General features: G+C 39.9%; 3 protein-coding genes across 5 annotated transcripts; 1 reads left to right on the top strand and 2 right to left on the bottom strand.

Moving 5' to 3' along the window:
- Positions 1 to 638: 638 nt before the first annotated feature.
- On the bottom strand, positions 639 to 6705 carry LOC130381199 (solute carrier family 17 member 9-like). The gene is made up of 13 exons (XM_056588670.1): positions 6415 to 6705; positions 6130 to 6327; positions 5869 to 6008; positions 5534 to 5633; positions 5306 to 5430; positions 5064 to 5160; positions 4866 to 4962; positions 4636 to 4723; positions 4515 to 4549; positions 4177 to 4292; positions 3092 to 3147; positions 2967 to 2996; positions 639 to 2778 (listed from the first exon to the last, which is right to left on the bottom strand). Exons 1-13 carry the CDS (start codon positions 6522 to 6524, stop codon positions 2612 to 2614), a joined length of 1359 nt encoding a protein of 452 aa, XP_056444645.1. The 5' UTR covers positions 6525 to 6705; the 3' UTR covers positions 639 to 2611.
- Positions 6706 to 6798: 93 nt separating this feature from the next.
- LOC130381207 (glucose-induced degradation protein 8-B homolog) lies at positions 6799 to 9327 on the bottom strand. Of its 3 annotated transcripts, XM_056588690.1 has the most exons (6): positions 9267 to 9327; positions 9151 to 9175; positions 8747 to 8874; positions 8424 to 8620; positions 7969 to 8166; positions 6800 to 7876 (listed from the first exon to the last, which is right to left on the bottom strand). In XM_056588690.1, exons 3-6 carry the CDS (start codon positions 8862 to 8864, stop codon positions 7703 to 7705), a joined length of 687 nt encoding a protein of 228 aa, XP_056444665.1. In that variant the 5' UTR covers positions 8865 to 8874; positions 9151 to 9175; positions 9267 to 9327; the 3' UTR covers positions 6800 to 7702. The 3 variants fall into 3 exon arrangements, with proteins under 3 accessions (XP_056444671.1, XP_056444665.1, XP_056444657.1); XM_056588696.1 differs by lacking the exons at positions 9151 to 9175; positions 9267 to 9327 and adding an exon at positions 9020 to 9137 and having other exon boundaries at positions 6799 to 7876; XM_056588682.1 differs by having other exon boundaries at positions 6802 to 7876; positions 9151 to 9310.
- Positions 9328 to 11529: 2202 nt separating this feature from the next.
- LOC130381231 (dnaJ homolog subfamily C member 5-like) lies at positions 11530 to 16017 on the top strand. Its single transcript, XM_056588711.1, has 5 exons — positions 11530 to 11649; positions 12623 to 12754; positions 12850 to 13063; positions 13457 to 13628; positions 13749 to 16017. Exons 2-5 carry the CDS (start codon positions 12642 to 12644, stop codon positions 13856 to 13858), a joined length of 609 nt encoding a protein of 202 aa, XP_056444686.1. The 5' UTR covers positions 11530 to 11649; positions 12623 to 12641; the 3' UTR covers positions 13859 to 16017.
- The last annotated feature ends 26 nt before the right edge of the window (positions 16018 to 16043 follow it).

Genomic DNA, 16043 nt, shown 5'->3' with positions numbered 1-16043 from the left:
TACAGATGCAAAGAATGGCTGAGGACAATTACTTCATGAAACATGTACCAATAACCACGAGGAGTCATCTCAAGCAGGGCCAAAAATAATCAACAGTATTATCATTTGTATAAGTATAATAGTATAAGGCCCAATCCCATTTCTACCCCTTGCCCCTTCCCCTTCCCTCTCCCCCTTGTTTTGAAGGGGGAAGGGGAAGGGGTAGAAATGGGATTGGGCCTAAGTATCATTGTTGCAAGTAAACAAAGGGGAGATATATTCCACATTGTGCTAGAGAGCAAACTTCAGTAATATCATGATTGTTTTATTTGGTGTCATAGATCCAGTGTTTCATCTTATACATGCACTTGGCATATATCCAGAGCATTAAGAAAACATAGCTCAGTTGAGAACGATGAAACATATCCTGCAAACACCAAACAATGTCACAGGACTGACACTGAAGAGTTTGACTTTAGGAAACCTTGTTTGATTTTTGGATTAATATATGAACCAAAGAAACCAGAGAGATAGATCATTGGAAAAAGTATTCAGCTATGAGTTATCTCCGGTTCTTGCTTCTTTGTTTGATGAGTATGGCTGCATGCAGAACGTTGAAAAGTCAGTCGGTACATAGAGGCGGATAGATCGTAGTACATATTTCGAAGCAGTAGATGGGAACACGTTGCTACATCGCATTGAGGGGCCAAAACATGGGACTGTAAAATCTCTTGCAGAAAATTTGAGAATTTTAACAGCAGAGAAGCCGCTGCAGTAAAACCCAATGAAGACTTTATCATATTTGATAAATACATTGATTCCATCAAGTCCAACGAAAGAGAGAGGAAATGCAAACGCTTGTCATGTCCAAACTTTAGTAGTGGTTCGATATGACGACACAGATGTTTTTCTTCTGTTCTGATATTTTTACTGGAAGTGGAAGCCAGTAAGAGTGGCATTGAGATGAAGAGTGATGGGCAATATATTGACGTAAATGCTTCAGCAGAGAATCAATGGTAAAGATTTACTCAGAATGCATACCGTCACTGGTGGTGACACAATATCTTACCCCTTCAGGTGCGGGAAATGTCTTAGTTAAAAAATACATGATCTAGGCTTGCACTTACTTGGTGATCAATCAAAATTGTAGCTGCTGTGGGGGTTGGCTTGTCTTGTACATCATATTGTAAATGTGAGGGAAATGATGTCTGTCAAAATCCTCACACTAAATCAGCCAGTCAGCTTTATTCATGTTCAGATTTGGATGAGAGTGACGATGAAATGTAGATGTACTCTACAATTTTACTGTCATTTTTATTTTCTTTGTTTATTACTGAGAAAGTGATGAAACGATTTGTTTGTAATGGTTCAATGGTTAAAAATAGCAAGTTCTTATGACTTTGTTGTCTTCACTTTGAGTGTCAATTAGAAAATATTGAATAATATATCATGGCCATTTGTAATCCACTTTGACCTTCAAAACCTCAAGGTCAAATATCTTTCCAATAAATGTATTATAAATAACTAAGTTGTGTCATAGATATGAATTAACTATTATTTTTAGTTTTATAATGTTCTGTTGTTTTTTAGCAATATTTGTGAAAGTTGCATCGTCTTGATTCTGAATGAGTAAATATAAAACAACAAGAAAATGCAATAAAGCTTTGTTTATACCCAACTGTGAGGTTAACCCCCTTGGCAACCAGACTATCAGTATAGTTATTATCAATATAAATGTATATTATTTTCATAGAATATATATTTCCATATTATATAACATTTTATCTATAGTTTATTTTACTAGACCATTCTTTCGTTTTGACTTCATCACACATTGGTCAGTAGTGAAGTCTTTTTTTATTTTTACATACACAATCCAACAAAATATACTATCCAGTCTGCAATCAACAACATGAATGCTACATCTGATTGACTTGAAAACATTGTCTCAAAGGAGAATTCCTATGCAACACAATTACGCCAGCTGATGCTGCGCACTTAGTTGTTTCTCTTCAGATCATACATCTGCTAGTGAAACTTTCATCTGTGAAGACCAGCAGGCAGATGACAGTTAAACCTTAGAATATTCAGCATCAATCTTCCCGGTAATTACAGACGTACAATTTACGTAATTGGTGGAGGCTAGTGACCGAATCACCTTCTATTTCATAGGAAGAGTGAAGCACACAATAGGCCCTCCCGTCGGAAGAGATTGTTGGTTGCAAGTGCATTGGTATGATCAACATGCATAAAAAATATCCCTGTAAGCAAGCCTTAGTCTGATAAAACTCAAACTGGTCAGTGCATTTTGTGCATGTCTTGTGTCCGAGTAGACATTTGACACAGTAGAATGAAATAGAGATAACATTTAGTTTCTATTGTATTCTGTTCCATTTTATGGTGATGGAATATAAAAAATACTTAATTGTTATATTCCCTGATGACAATCCCTATGAATCCCTATCCATTGCAATTACTTTGAGGTTGTTCTTGCATAGAAAAAACATGAATAGCACCATTTACACATGTATTATATTAGACATTTATAAATATTGAGATTTGTGCGGTTCATCTCACTATAGAAAAAAGTATTCACCAATATAAAAATAGGATACCCAATCAAACGAGAGGATCAGATGACAGTGAGTCTGAGGTTGTCCTCCAGGTCCACCCGTTTGGTGTCTCCCAGCAGGAGGAAACATCCGAGGCCTGTGATATTTAAAAGGGTCAAGAGGCTGAAGACCAACGCGTAGGACCTCATCTCGATCAGGTAGCCAGAGAAGGAAACCAGCACTACACCTAAGAGGAAGACGGACACACACACACACACACACACACACACACACACACACACACACACACACACACACACACACACACACACACACACACACACACACACACACACACACACACACACACAGTGTTTAATAATAGTGTCTCCAAACAATTTCACAGCGGATGTTTTCATTAATTCTCGGACATACCCATGAAGGCACTGCACATATTCATGAAACCTGTTGCAAATAAGAATGAAAGACGTCAGAGATGTAAGCGGGGAAACTCCTAATGATACAAAAAGAAGAAAGAACAAAGGTCCTTTATGACCTACCATAGAGAGCGCCGGCGTACGATGGGGCGAGGTCCTGCACGTTGACGGACACGCCGCTGGTGAACACATCAGGGGTGAGGAACCATTTCATTATTCACATGTAAATGTAGAATCAATTCACAGAGCAGACACCGTCGTCCAAAATGGACAGGAGAAAGGTGAGAACAATCAAAGTATACAATAAATATTGGACTACATATATTCCCTGAGGATTAGGTTGCTATGCTTCCTGATTCCTCACAAAAGCAGGGTGGCTGTGGTTTTCAAAGTAAGGGTAACTTTTGTACCGTTTCTTGGCAACAACAGCAACACCAAATAATGGTTAAGGGTGTGAGTTTGATCCCTTAAGCAAGATGCCTCACCCTACCTGCTGCTTAAGCAACTGCTGTTACAGCCAGTGGCTTTGGATAGAAGGTACATGAGTTTAATATAATATGACATAGAACAGCTATGTAATAAAAGCATATAGTTGTACTCAAAGAACATTTAGGCCCAATCCCATTTCTACCCCTTACCCCTTACCCTTACCCCTTCAAAACAAGGGGGAGGGGTAAGGGGTAGAAATAGGATTGGGCCTTAATCTACATCGAGAACATTTGCACTATATATATGCAAATATAAAAGTAACATTTGTCCTACACAGCTGGGAGACAGCAGTCTTTATGGAGCTGCGTAGCTCATTCTCACCCTGGAGAAAAGCCTTTAACAATTTATGCCACCATTTTGAGGTGACATTTAATAACCAGTGTTAGTAAATGGCTGAGAGAAGGATGGCATTACAACAGTGGCAAAGTCTGGGCGTAGAGTTCTATCCTCAGCAAAGGGCTGATAGATAATTACAGCAAGGTGCAGCAAGGTATGCATAGGGTCAAAAACATGACACCAAGCCATGTGACTCAAGCCTCTTGAAAACAAATGAGTAAACAATTTCAGTTTTAAGGAAAGCCTCTGCCTATGGTAAGGACACAGCATTCCACATATGTCCCAAGAAACATGTTCAATTTAAAAAACACAGGCCGGTCAAAACGGGAAAGGGCATTGCCAACGGTCGACACATATTGACCGGCCGTCTTTGAACTACACACCTGCTGCTGAAGGTGCTGAGGCCCAGGACGGCAGAGATGGACAGCAAGGTGGAGGGGAAGGATATAGGACTACACAGGAGGAGGATGAACACACTCGACAGGCCCATGGCTAGGGACTGAGCAGTCAAACAAAGGAGCACAGGGTTATGGGAGGTATAATAACCCCAGGCATGGGCAGGATGGGGGTGGTGAGTAACATATAATGGAGTTATTGTTTGAACACATTCCAATTGAGGTAATGTTAAGATACAATAGGAAAGCAGATAGTGGCCAAACAGCTTACAGTTAAAATAATGTACATTGTGTGTCTCATTGTGTGCATTGTAAAGTTGAGTTACCTGGTTTATTTTCCTTACAGATGTCCGACAATATCCTAAAGTAAGAGAACATTGATTCACGTTTGAGATTCTGTTCATTTTGTTCCTTAAACATTGTCAAACTAAATGGGAAAATACGCACCTCTGTTGCTGAGGAATTCTGTAAGGTATCCTCCACACAAGGAACACAGGAGCGCAACAAGCCACGGGATTAGATTATACACCCATTCCTAAAGGGAGTACACAGTGAGAAAGGTCACGCCACAACCATTTTTCATTGCTTCCATGTGACATTAAGCAAAACTATATCGACCACATAACAGCCTGCCGGAAAATACTTGAAGGTGCTACAACCGAATAAGAAGGTAATACCGTAGCATCTGGGAAGCTATCTTTGAAGAATGCGGGCAGCCAGGAGAGCAGCGTGTAAGAAGTGCCGCCGTGACACATGTGAGCGAACACCATGGCACTGGAGGGGCAGGGAGACAGCAGGTAGTGTGAGTGAGACTCTTACAGGAGTGCGAAAAGGCCATGTTAAGATGAAGGAGGAGGAAAGCACTTTGAACATACCACACAGGTCTCTTCTTCAGAAAGCCCAGCCAACGGAATCTGGAGAAGCTCCGGTATGAAACCTTACTTGAGAGTAGATTTTTTGGAAGCAGCTGCCCTAGGTGACACAAAATGACACAGGACCTGTTAGATTGACAGCATTGAAGCAGGGAATGAGCGATGCCATTTTGAACAAAACTTCACTGCACGGGAAGGGCCCAAACATGTATTCATCAATCCCGCAATTATAATGGATGCCTTGCCTTTCAAAAGATACTGCCACACGATGACTGCCCAGAGTCCAGCCAGTAAACCAGTGGCATAGAAGACCATCTCCCAGCCGTACCAGTCTAGCAAAAGGGAACCAGCCCCTCCAACCACCAATGTTCTGAAACAAATTGAATACTTGCAAAATTAACAATGCATTTGTGCATGTATTTAAAGATTGTGTGTTCTTCAAGTGCATAAGGGGAGAGAGTCATTTCTCGTACCCAAGATAGCAACCACTTCCGGCAAGGCTTATCAAGAAAGGTCTTTCTTCTTCCACAACACGCTGAGAGCAAAGGCTGGACACAGAGGGATAGAAGACACCTGCAAGAGAATGGCTCTCACTCACTCTAAGTAGGTACTAAAAAGGTTTGCATGTGTCTAAAGGGGCATTAACAAGGGAGATAGTTTGAGGGAACATAAGTCAATTGTGACCAATACAATTCATCCTATATGTATTATTTTTGAGGACTTCACATACATTAATTAAGACATCCCTTCCCCAAAATGATTGATATTTATTTTGTCTAAGACAGAACAATGTTTTACCAGTACTGACCCTGTAACAGTCCCATAAGGAATCTTCCTAATGTCATGGCAGTCACAGAGTGAAGTTGAAAATGTCCAAGTAGAGGCGTAGCGGCTGTGATCACAGCCCAGGAGGCTGTTGAGAAGAATAAGATCCTCTCTCCTCCAACTCTGATTTTTGATAGGAAACCCCAAACATATTGACGTCAACGCTGGTCAAAAAGACATGCTGTATCATTTGAGGTTCTCTGGGCAAAGTTAAAGATAGAAGGTAACTGAATCATTGTCTAACTTGTCACTGGCGTGTCCCCCCAGGATCTGTGTTAAACAGTAGCCCCAGTAGAAGCCTCCGAGAACCAGGCCCATCTCTGTCTTGCTCCAGTGAAATGTTGCCGCCATAGAGACAGCACAGACGGGCATGGCCATCCTCGCACAGTAGAGTAGCGAAGTGCCAAGCAGCAGCATCAGAGTCCATTTTCTAGCTAGTGGTCTAGGAGCATAAAGATGTAAATCAAGGCCTAGTATGTAACAGGGAAAAACTTCAGCAAATAGTCAAACAAGGACAAAGAAAACTCACCTGGGCCACAAATGTTTGCCCGCTTGAGAAGGCTCAGTATAATTATTTTTCGTCTTCAGGTGTAGATCAAACGTGTTATTACAATTTTCTAGCTCGCGACAGTCCGCCATTCAGTACATACAGTTTGTCTCTGTCCGTGCCTAAGCACTCTCTCCAGCATTGAAGAGATTTGTTAAAGTATGCAGAGTAGTTGCCAGACTGCCGCAGGCGAACCAGTCTGACAGGTACAACTTGTGGGGACAACCCCACATTTGCTGTAAAGGCTGCAGTGAAGAAGAAACACGTCAGGGACTACGTGGCAGAATGCAAATATTAACAAGCGGCTCAAACAACAAAACACAAAAAAATAAAAGTATGATTTGCAAGATTTGTTTGTTTATTTTAATATTTGGAAATCTCTTAAAAATTTTGAATAATAAAAGGGATGTGAACTTTATGGGGAACACCATTTGTAAACAATATCTACAACGAGGCTCAAACATACCAGCAGCAAGAATAAACGTTCAAAATAAAACCAAAAAGCACAAAAGCACTAGTTTCCAGCGTGCGTGTGTGTGTGTGTGTGTGTGTGTGTGTGTGTGTGTGTGTGTGTGTGTGTGTGTGTGTGTGTGTGTGTGTGTGTGTGTGTGAACACACACACAAGCATTTTGTTAAAGTTACAGCGAATAACAAATGGTAAATACAATTACTGAAAATAAACATTGCAGCTGAAATAATTCCAATGCCAGTCTGATGTACTAGTTTTCTAAACCCAATACCCAACGTTACAACCAACCATAATCATAGGGTGGGGCTGAACATTGTGTGTATAAAGCCCACTTATACATGTCAAAAAGCAAGTCTTACAAATCTTCCATTCAGCATCATAATAATTAAGAATTGATCAAACCACACAGTATAATTATTTCCATTTGAAATCCAACTTCCATACTGTAACAAATCTGAAGCCTTGTTGGGCGAAAGTATTTATAAAAGGAATTGGATGCCATTTCAGACACATTTATATCATAAATGGTGCTTTATAATATATGAATAATACTATGTAAGCCTGTGTGTATAAGTTGAAGTGGTGATAAAGAATGATTCAAAATGATCTCTTTAGGAATCAAGAAAGGACATAGAATTAAATATTGTTGACAGTTTGCCCAAGGAACTTCCCTGTTATAAATACAACGATCATAAAGAATTCCTTCTCTTTATGCATTACATAATGCGTTACCTGGTCAACACACAGTCACTGACTGTTTATAAATTAGGGGTATAGAAAGAGTGGCTGTTGTTGAATTTTTCACTTAGGATCCTCAATGGTGCCCTTGCTAAGGTCAGTCATCTTGGGGTACTTGACTTTCTTCTGATCCAACTCGTTTTGAGCCCAGAGCAGCAATTTAAGCAGTTTAGCCAGCTTGGGGGTCGACTCCCTGTTTTCATAGTCCAGCACAGCTTGATTCACTTCACTCCACACCTGTACATTAAGAAATATCTTGCTATTAAAATCATCTAAACAACCAAGTGGAGGTCTATGATGTGCAGCCACAGTATTGATACCCATCTCACCTTTTGGCGCTGCATCATGTTCAGCAGGTCACCAAATGGAGAATCTTCTGGGTTGTCAAAGGCCAGGAGGGCCAGCGTTCTCTCCATCTCTGTCAGACACTCTCGACTCTCCTCCCCCTGCTCGGCCAACTGTGTCTGGGCAAACTCCAGCGCTGACTCAGTCTCCCTCAGACGGATTAACTCAATCAGGTGCTGCTGCTTTAGGATGCAAAGAATATGCAAAGTAAGACTTGAGTTTATCAAGCCTTTGGCTTATTTTTTCCTTAACAGCCAATGAGAACCCTTTGATGATACCAACAGGGGGAAGGGGAAATTACCAGCACATATTAGCACACAAGTTTCACAGGGTTGGAGAGCTGGGGCTCAATTCCTCTTGATCACGTGATAACTCCCATCTCATGGTACTACATGTAATAATTATCCTATGGAAATTGTCACCTGACTGGTAGACATACCTGCAGATGGAAATACAAGTAACGGTTGGTGTCTAGCAACTCTGGATGTAAGCTATTGATGAGAGCGATGGCTTCCTGTATCTGCCCCTTCAGGATCATCTCCCTGATCTTTATCCTCTCATCCAGGGAGTCCAGGTCTACACTGGGTTCAATTCCAGACTCCAAGCGAAACTTCTCTGCAGCCTCCTTAAATCCCTCTTGAAAAAAACAAAAATACAAAGAGAACAAAATGATTGAAGCTCTCTGACTCTCTTCCCCAAAATAAGAATATGGGTAAACAATGGTGAAGTGAGAACCATGGTTGGGAAGCCCTGACCCCTTACCTGTTACAAGGTAATTCATTATAAGTCGATTCATATCTGCTCTCTGAATGTGCACATTATTCAGCTTGTCCATCCACTCCTCCTTCGTGATGTCCTCTGGCTTTTCGGCATAACTCATCCTTGATAACCTGCACAGTGGAAATGTCATTGTGAATATGAGCAAGACTGAAACAGCTTGGTCGCACTTGGTCTCTAAACATACTGGCCTAAAGAAAATATATCTGAACATAAAGCAATGAGCAAGTAAAGAAAAAAATGTTCAATGCGACTAACCATACTTGGTTGGCATTACGTATCTAAAGTCGCCCTCATCTTCAATCCATTGGGACACCAAAACAAACTCATTTCTCCACTCTTCTAACGCCACAGCTAGTTAGCTGTCTGTGTGTTTCTGTCCAACCTACCGTGTAAAACAGTCCAACGAATACCCTTACAGGCGCACGCAACAAAACATAAAGTTATTCATAAGATTAGTTTTATAATGATTTAAATATATATATTACGGTTAACCAATATATACCTTTTAGCCTAGCTAGCCTTTCTAGCTAATAATAGTCCAATCTCGCGATACCAGAACCCCGGCCGGTATCTCCCCGATTGGCTGAGAAAATGATGTCATGGTTGCCAAGGCGCGGTGACCGATCAAATACTTATTCGGGTTATTTCTATAAAATAGGATATCTATCATACATATCTTCTTCTATCATGCATAAAAATCTATTGAATGGCATCATTACATTATATCTATGACTTGGTTTATCTTCTTTTGTATTCTTATTATATTATGCAATAAACAATTCATTGTTTCTATATTATAAAATGTTCAATAGACATTGGCCTACTCATTGATTCAAATGCATTAGGTGTGGGCTCAAGACTTTGGTCAATGCTCAAATATTACTGATGTTTGAGTTTACTAATGATATCAATCAATCATAGGGTCAATAGGTTAATTGTGCTTATATAATAATAATAATAATAATAATAATAATAATAATAATAATAATAATAATAATAATAATAATAATAATAATAATAATAATAATAATAATAATAATAACAATAATAATCATCATCATTGAATTGATATCGCGTTTCAAGTACACAAAGTGATTAACAGTGAAGGGGGGGAACTCACTAACCACCACCAGTGTGTAGCACCCACTTGGGTGATGCCCGGCAGCCAACCAGGTTGAGGTGGAGAGTGAGGGAATTAATGAATCAACCAATTATACAGGGATGATTAGGGAGCCAGATTGAATGAGCCTGGTTGGGCAGTTTTAGCAAGGAAGAGTGTATTGTGCATTGCACAATACACTCTTCCTGGCTTTAAGACTGCAAAATCACTATGAATTTCAATGTATCTGTATTACCGAAAGGATATATGTATTAGATACATCTGGATACACCTACATATGAGAACCCCTGATGCCCTGATAGTTTATTATTCTTTATTTCTGATTGTAGTTATGGTTATATTATGGTTATAGGTGGTTCTATAAGGGTATATTGCATTTGTTATGTTAATTTTTATATTAATAGGGGAGACCATTCTGTCACTTTTCTTTGCTAAATAAAGGCCTATTTCCACTCATTTTGTTGTAAGACTCTTCTTTAGTCAGATTAGCTGGTTTGAGGGACACTGTGTCTATTATGAAATGGTCTGGTTCTATAATAAAAGGTGAGATAAGTTAGTGACAAGTCACTCACTGGCACCCTGTATATCAGCTTATCATAGACTCACAATAGGGAACATCTTTGTATGTAGTCATGTTCTCTATGTTCATGATGAATGCACCTCAATTAGCGGCTAAACTTTTGAAATGAGAGGTGATTAGGATGTTGTTGTTAACAGTAAGTGGTTGGCTTTTACACTGGAGTTTATGCATTGAATAGAATGCATATAGCTTTCAATGGCAACACCTTGAACATAATATGTGCTGCATGCACATAACAGTTGGATTCAGAGCGTTTGGAGACGCCATGGCTCAGTCTGGATAAAATTATATAAAATTATTACATTCTGATATTTTAATGAAAAATGTAATTGATACGAAGATTCTGACTAGATGAGGCAGCACAACGTTGGCTAGAAATTAAACCCATGACCCTAATCTTCAATCTGAGTTATATTATTAGGCAAGGCAAGGCAAGGCAACTTTATTTATATAGCACTTTTCATACACAAGGCAGACTCAAAGTGCTTCACATATAAACATTGTCATACAATAAAATAAAATAATAGATAAGTAAAAGATAAACATCTGCAAAGAAATGGGTAAAATAGAAAAAGGCATTTTAGTATTAAAATAGAAAATAGAGGCAAAGTTAAAAAGCTTTTTAGAAAGTGCAATGTATTTAAGATTTTAGCAGAAGGCTATAGCAAACATAAAAGTCTTCAGTCTTGTTTTAAAGGTGCTCAGAGTTGGGGCAAGTCTTAAATCCTCTGGGAGTTTATTCCAGCTATTTGTTGCATAGTAACTAAATATTACCCCAAAATTAAATGCTACTGACCAGCAGGTCGGTTTGCAAAACGTGTGATATATTTGCTTTGGGTACACTAGTTACCAAACGACGTAGTTTCGTGGTAAATCAGCAAATGGATGCACAGCTTCCACTGGTTCAAATGACCCGCTGGAACCATCTGAAGCTGCGTGAACCACGTGACTGCGAGCTTTTGGACCCTCCATTGACGCAACTCTATCTTTCTACGGCTCTGCGCATAGGCTATGCCTGGTGGGGTCATGGGGGGAGGGGCTTATGTATTGCTGCAGCTGGCCATGGTTGTGTGTGTGCTGGGAATCTATTAGAAAGTGGGCTGGGCAACCTTAGAGAAGCACTAGCCTATAGCTGAAATAATAGGCTGCAGGAATATTCTTCTACGTGTTAGAGGCGACTGAAAGGTAAGATCGCCTCCTCATAGATTGTATTTTTGCTCGTTGACACCCTTCCCACAATGTCCTTGAACAATAATGCTGACAATCCCTGTCCTGTCTTAAATGAAGAGCAGGCCATAAAGCAAATCAACATGGATGCTGTGCGCAAAAGCAGTGCTGCTGCTGCTGATGCTGCTGCTGCAGAGATTATGCTTCAAGCATCGCATTTTCAAACCTTAATCCTTCATATAGATAATGTAGATCGGGCTACACATGATTAAGGCACATTTTGCAGCATATTTAGCACGGAGTATGTCCTATTTCTAATACGGTTAAAAGCTAGAAAGATTGACGGTATTTGGACATCCTAATCGGCTCCATCAAAAATATATCGTTTAGGGATCATGTGTATTTCTGGATATATGATATAGCACTTAGCACTATATCGGCATGCCTGTTGGCCTTATGTCAACGATGCGCTTGCAGTATCTGGTTGTACAGTTTTCCTGGTATGTTGTCTGTTTATTTACAATCTCCATGATGTAATTGGATCCTTTACACTATCATTTATGTAATAAAACGAGATTGAGGAGCTGAATTGATTGTGTTTAATCAGAATAATATAGAAAATATATTTCGCAATATCACTCAGCTCCATTCATTCTAAAGAGCCTTAAGGCCAATTCAGCCTTCATTAGCCAGGTAGCTTTTAGCAAATTACGACGACCATTGATATACAATCCATGACATTGGACTTTTTCATTTAGGCATGATTAAAGTGCTAATCAGAAATTATTTATTTTGTTGTTAACTGTTTACTTCTCTCTCTGCTCTATGAAAAAATTAAAAGATAATTATAATTGACTGTAGGCCTACAAATTAAAATATATTTTGAGACACTACATCATAGGCCTAGCGCTTCATGGTCGGTTGGGCATTAGGTGTGACGCAATGCTATAGTCACGTTTTAAAAGCTGTTCTTATTTCCTGTTGTGTCCAGATTGTGGATTTAAGACACGATGACAGCAGAACAGCAGAGGCAACGGTCTCTGTCCACCGCTGGTGAATCTCTTTACCTCACGTTAGGAGTTGAAAAAGTAGCCACACCTGATGACATCAAGAGGTCTTACAGGTAAGCCATTCCGTCAAACTTACAATGTTCACCATTATCCAGGTTATCACACCTAATACTAAAAGCATAAAAATTGAACATTTTTTTCCCTCCAGAAAACTTGCATTGAAGTTTCACCCCGATAAGAATCCCGACAATCCGGAGGCTGTAGACAAATTCAAGGAGATTAACAACGCTCATGCAATTCTCAACGACCCGACGAAGCGTAATATATATGACAAATATGGCTCTCTGGGACTGTATGTGGCTGAACAGTTTGGGGAGGAGAATGTGAACACATACTTTGTCCTGTCAAGCTGGTGGGCAAAGGTAAGAAGAATTCCTCCTGGGTGGGCCAATTCAGTACACCTCCTAGTACTACTACTACTGCTACTAGGACTACTGCAATGACTACTCCTCCTACTAATACTACTATTTCTGCTTCTGCTACTGCTATGACTACTCCTCCTACTATACTACTACTCCGGCTATTATACTTACACAGTATTAGTTCCGAAGGAGGAGTTGTCATAGTACTACTATAATTCTATTACTAATAATGATACTACTACTACTACTACAACGACCACCTTTGACTTCTTCTACTACTACTACTACTAATAATAATCACGACAAAACCATCCTACACAGGGGAGATGTATACTGAGTCTCCCTTTGAATCCTCCCCTCCTCCCCTCCTGCCCTCCTCCCCTCCTGCCCCAGGCGTTGTTTGTGTGCTGTGGCGTGGCCACCGGCTGCTACTTCTGCTGCTGTCTGTGCTGCTGCTGCAACTGCTGCTGTGGGAAGTGCAAGCCCCGGCCCCCCGAGAGCCAGGAGCAGGAGTTCTACGTCTCCCCAGAGGACCTGGAGGCCCAGTTGCAGTCCGACGAGAGAGGTTAGATCCTTTCCATTCCCACTCTCGTCAACGTGTGTTCACCGGCTGCCAATGTGCAGACACTGGTTAATACTGACGTCGGGGGGGGGGGGGTTTACCTTCTTCCTGTCTCTCACACAGAGGCTGGTGGTGACCCTATCGTGCTGCAGCCGTCAGCGACAGAGACGACTCAGCTGACGTCGGACGGTCACTACACTTCAACCTACCACACTGACACCGGCTTTAACTAACCTGTCTTCCTCTTGGCCCACGGTCCTGCCTGCTTCCCTGTTCCACATTAACAAGATAAAAGAGAGAGGGCCAATCTGTTTCAACTTTGGAGAGTGGTGCTCTGCACCAGGAAAGGGACACGCCAGCATGGTCCACCAAAGGAACTAATGAAGTCGTATCATTCACACCATCCCTGATTGCTCTACTAGCAATCCCCAACCCCCCCCCCACACACCCCAAACTCGATAGAAAGAAACGATTGCTTCCTTTTATGTTCGTTCTTTTGTATTTCTGCGCCTTTTACCTAGCCTCCCCCCGTCTCTGTCCTACATTTTTGAATATGGTGTGAATGCATGCACTGTTTAACAACCACTGTTTCCATTTCCTGTTTTTCATTTGTGATTTTTTTTTTTTTAAAGAAAAGAAACACAAGGCAATTTTAGTGCAATATGAGTGTCATTCAAGTAAGGTGAGGTTGATGTTTTAATGCAAGACGAATAGAGGGAGGATTGGCTCAGGGAGGTGTAAAGCTTATTGTCGTTGGTGGTTTGTGCCATCGGTCACCATCCAAGAATAGAATCTACTTTTATTCACGGATTGTTCAATTTAAACTCATAATGTTATTTATTCATTGTCGTCCTTAACTCATGCCATTGTCGGACCTGTTACCTGAGGCACTGTGTTTGTTGTCTTCACTGTGCTCCCTTAACTTTGTTTTTATTGTGAGACATAAAGATGTTAAGCTAGATAATTAGACTTAAGTCGACCAGTGTCAGTCCCCCCTTACAAATTCCTGTGTAAACCATTGGGAAGTACTGTTTTCACAGCAGGATTTGCCATCTAATTTTGTCAACCATTATATTGGTACAGTTTAAATTTGGGAGTGTGTTTTTAAGGTTAAAATAACAGTTGGCACAATTTCAGTTATACTGTCATATCAGTGATTTGCTCATCATTCTTAAGACACGTAAGATCTCGCTAGCCCAGTGGTAAACAGATGCTTCCTCTCCCATGTTTCTGTTAAATGATATCAATCATCAATGCAGCACAACAAGGCGTGTTTCTTTGGATGAGTTGGCATCTATTTGGTGTTGCTTTACTTTGCCCAACTGTATGTTGATGTGTGAAATATGATGCCGTAACAGCACTATATGGAGCGGTTATAATAAGATCTGAAGATTAAGAAGAATATTAATATTATTGTCTACACAGGTTTACTGTACAGGTCATTTTGATTTGATTCAAGCTGTATTTACTGCATTTTGTCAGTTCCAAATTTCACCTTTTGTCTGGGAGTAAGGTAAAGACTGTAGATGGGAAAAAATAATATAACCTTACAATCATGTTTTTGTAAGGATTTGTTGTCCGTGGTTGAGAATTACCGTCATCCTAGTCTTATTTTTGTATTTTAAAGATGAATTAACTTTGACTTGATTACAATGCTGTGATGGTTTATCATTCCTGATTTATAACAGTACTTGTAAACACATATGCTCACAGTACATGTTATGTGTGAGCTAGCATTACAGGCAGCTCTGAATAGAATGACAAGATATCATTGAATATGCATATATATCATCATCACAAATTTCCATAGATGCCAAACTGTTGTCTCTTTCATACCTGTTAATAATGTGTTCTACTAGTTTACGATGGGTAAACTCCTATTGCCTACCCTCTGCTATTAAAAGTATGGGTGTTGACCTCTGTGGCCCGTTTATGAGGTTTCCTGTTAACTCTGATATAACATTGATGTACCTGTCATGGCTTTTCATTGAGATAGTGGAAATGCTACTGTATCTGTTCTAAATTGAATGCAATGTGTGTTCAGATAGCAACAAAAAAACTATGATCAGTAAAAATGGTTCCATAAAACAAAATATATAGTGTAAAGATAGTGAAATGGTTATATGATGCATTTTTTGAGTATTGTTTATTTCATTATTTGTCACATTATGGATGAAAATTGGCCATGATTTCAAGTGATATGGTGTTGTAATGTGGCCATTCAATTTTGCAAGGCATTGTTTAATGGTTCAGGTTGCTTGTACATACACTTTGCTCATATGAAGTGTATATTTCTTGACGTTTATGTTGTAGCATGGTAACTGTGTGTCTGAAAGAAAACATATGGATCATTGATCTGATTTGCTGTTGTTGAGTAAATGTTCCTGAACATTTTGGCTTGTGTCCTTTTGTTATAAT

This window comes from Gadus chalcogrammus, chromosome 1 (genome assembly GCF_026213295.1).
Source record: "Gadus chalcogrammus isolate NIFS_2021 chromosome 1, NIFS_Gcha_1.0, whole genome shotgun sequence".
Classification (NCBI taxonomy): Eukaryota; Metazoa; Chordata; class Actinopteri; order Gadiformes; family Gadidae; genus Gadus; species Gadus chalcogrammus.
This window is presented reverse-complemented; position numbering and strand designations above follow the sequence as displayed.

Excerpts from the sequence above, each read along its gene's own strand:
- LOC130381231 (XM_056588711.1), top strand. The coding sequence starts at position 12,642 with ATGACAGCAGAACAGCAGAGGCAACGGTCTCTGTCCACCGCTGGTGAA. Across the intron at positions 13,064-13,456 it reads TGTCAAGCTGGTGGGCAAAG|GCGTTGTTTGTGTGCTGTGG; the intron begins GTAAGAAGAATT and ends CTCCTGCCCCAG. Across the intron at positions 13,629-13,748 it reads GTTGCAGTCCGACGAGAGAG|AGGCTGGTGGTGACCCTATC; the intron begins GTTAGATCCTTT and ends TCTCTCACACAG.
- LOC130381207 (XM_056588690.1), bottom strand. The coding sequence starts at position 8,864 with ATGAGTTATGCCGAAAAGCCAGAGGACATCACGAAGGAGGAGTGGATG. Across the intron at positions 8,621-8,746 it reads AATGAATTACCTTGTAACAG|AGGGATTTAAGGAGGCTGCA; the intron begins GTAAGGGGTCAG and ends GTTTTTTTCAAG. Across the intron at positions 8,167-8,423 it reads ACTTGTATTTCCATCTGCAG|CAGCAGCACCTGATTGAGTT; the intron begins GTATGTCTACCA and ends TGCATCCTAAAG.
- LOC130381199 (XM_056588670.1), bottom strand. The coding sequence starts at position 6,524 with ATGGCGGACTGTCGCGAGCTAGAAAATTGTAATAACACGTTTGATCTA. Across the intron at positions 5,634-5,868 it reads CCTTATGGGACTGTTACAGG|GTGTCTTCTATCCCTCTGTG; the intron begins GTCAGTACTGGT and ends ATTCTCTTGCAG. Across the intron at positions 5,431-5,533 it reads GGAAGTGGTTGCTATCTTGG|AACATTGGTGGTTGGAGGGG; the intron begins GTACGAGAAATG and ends AATTTGTTTCAG.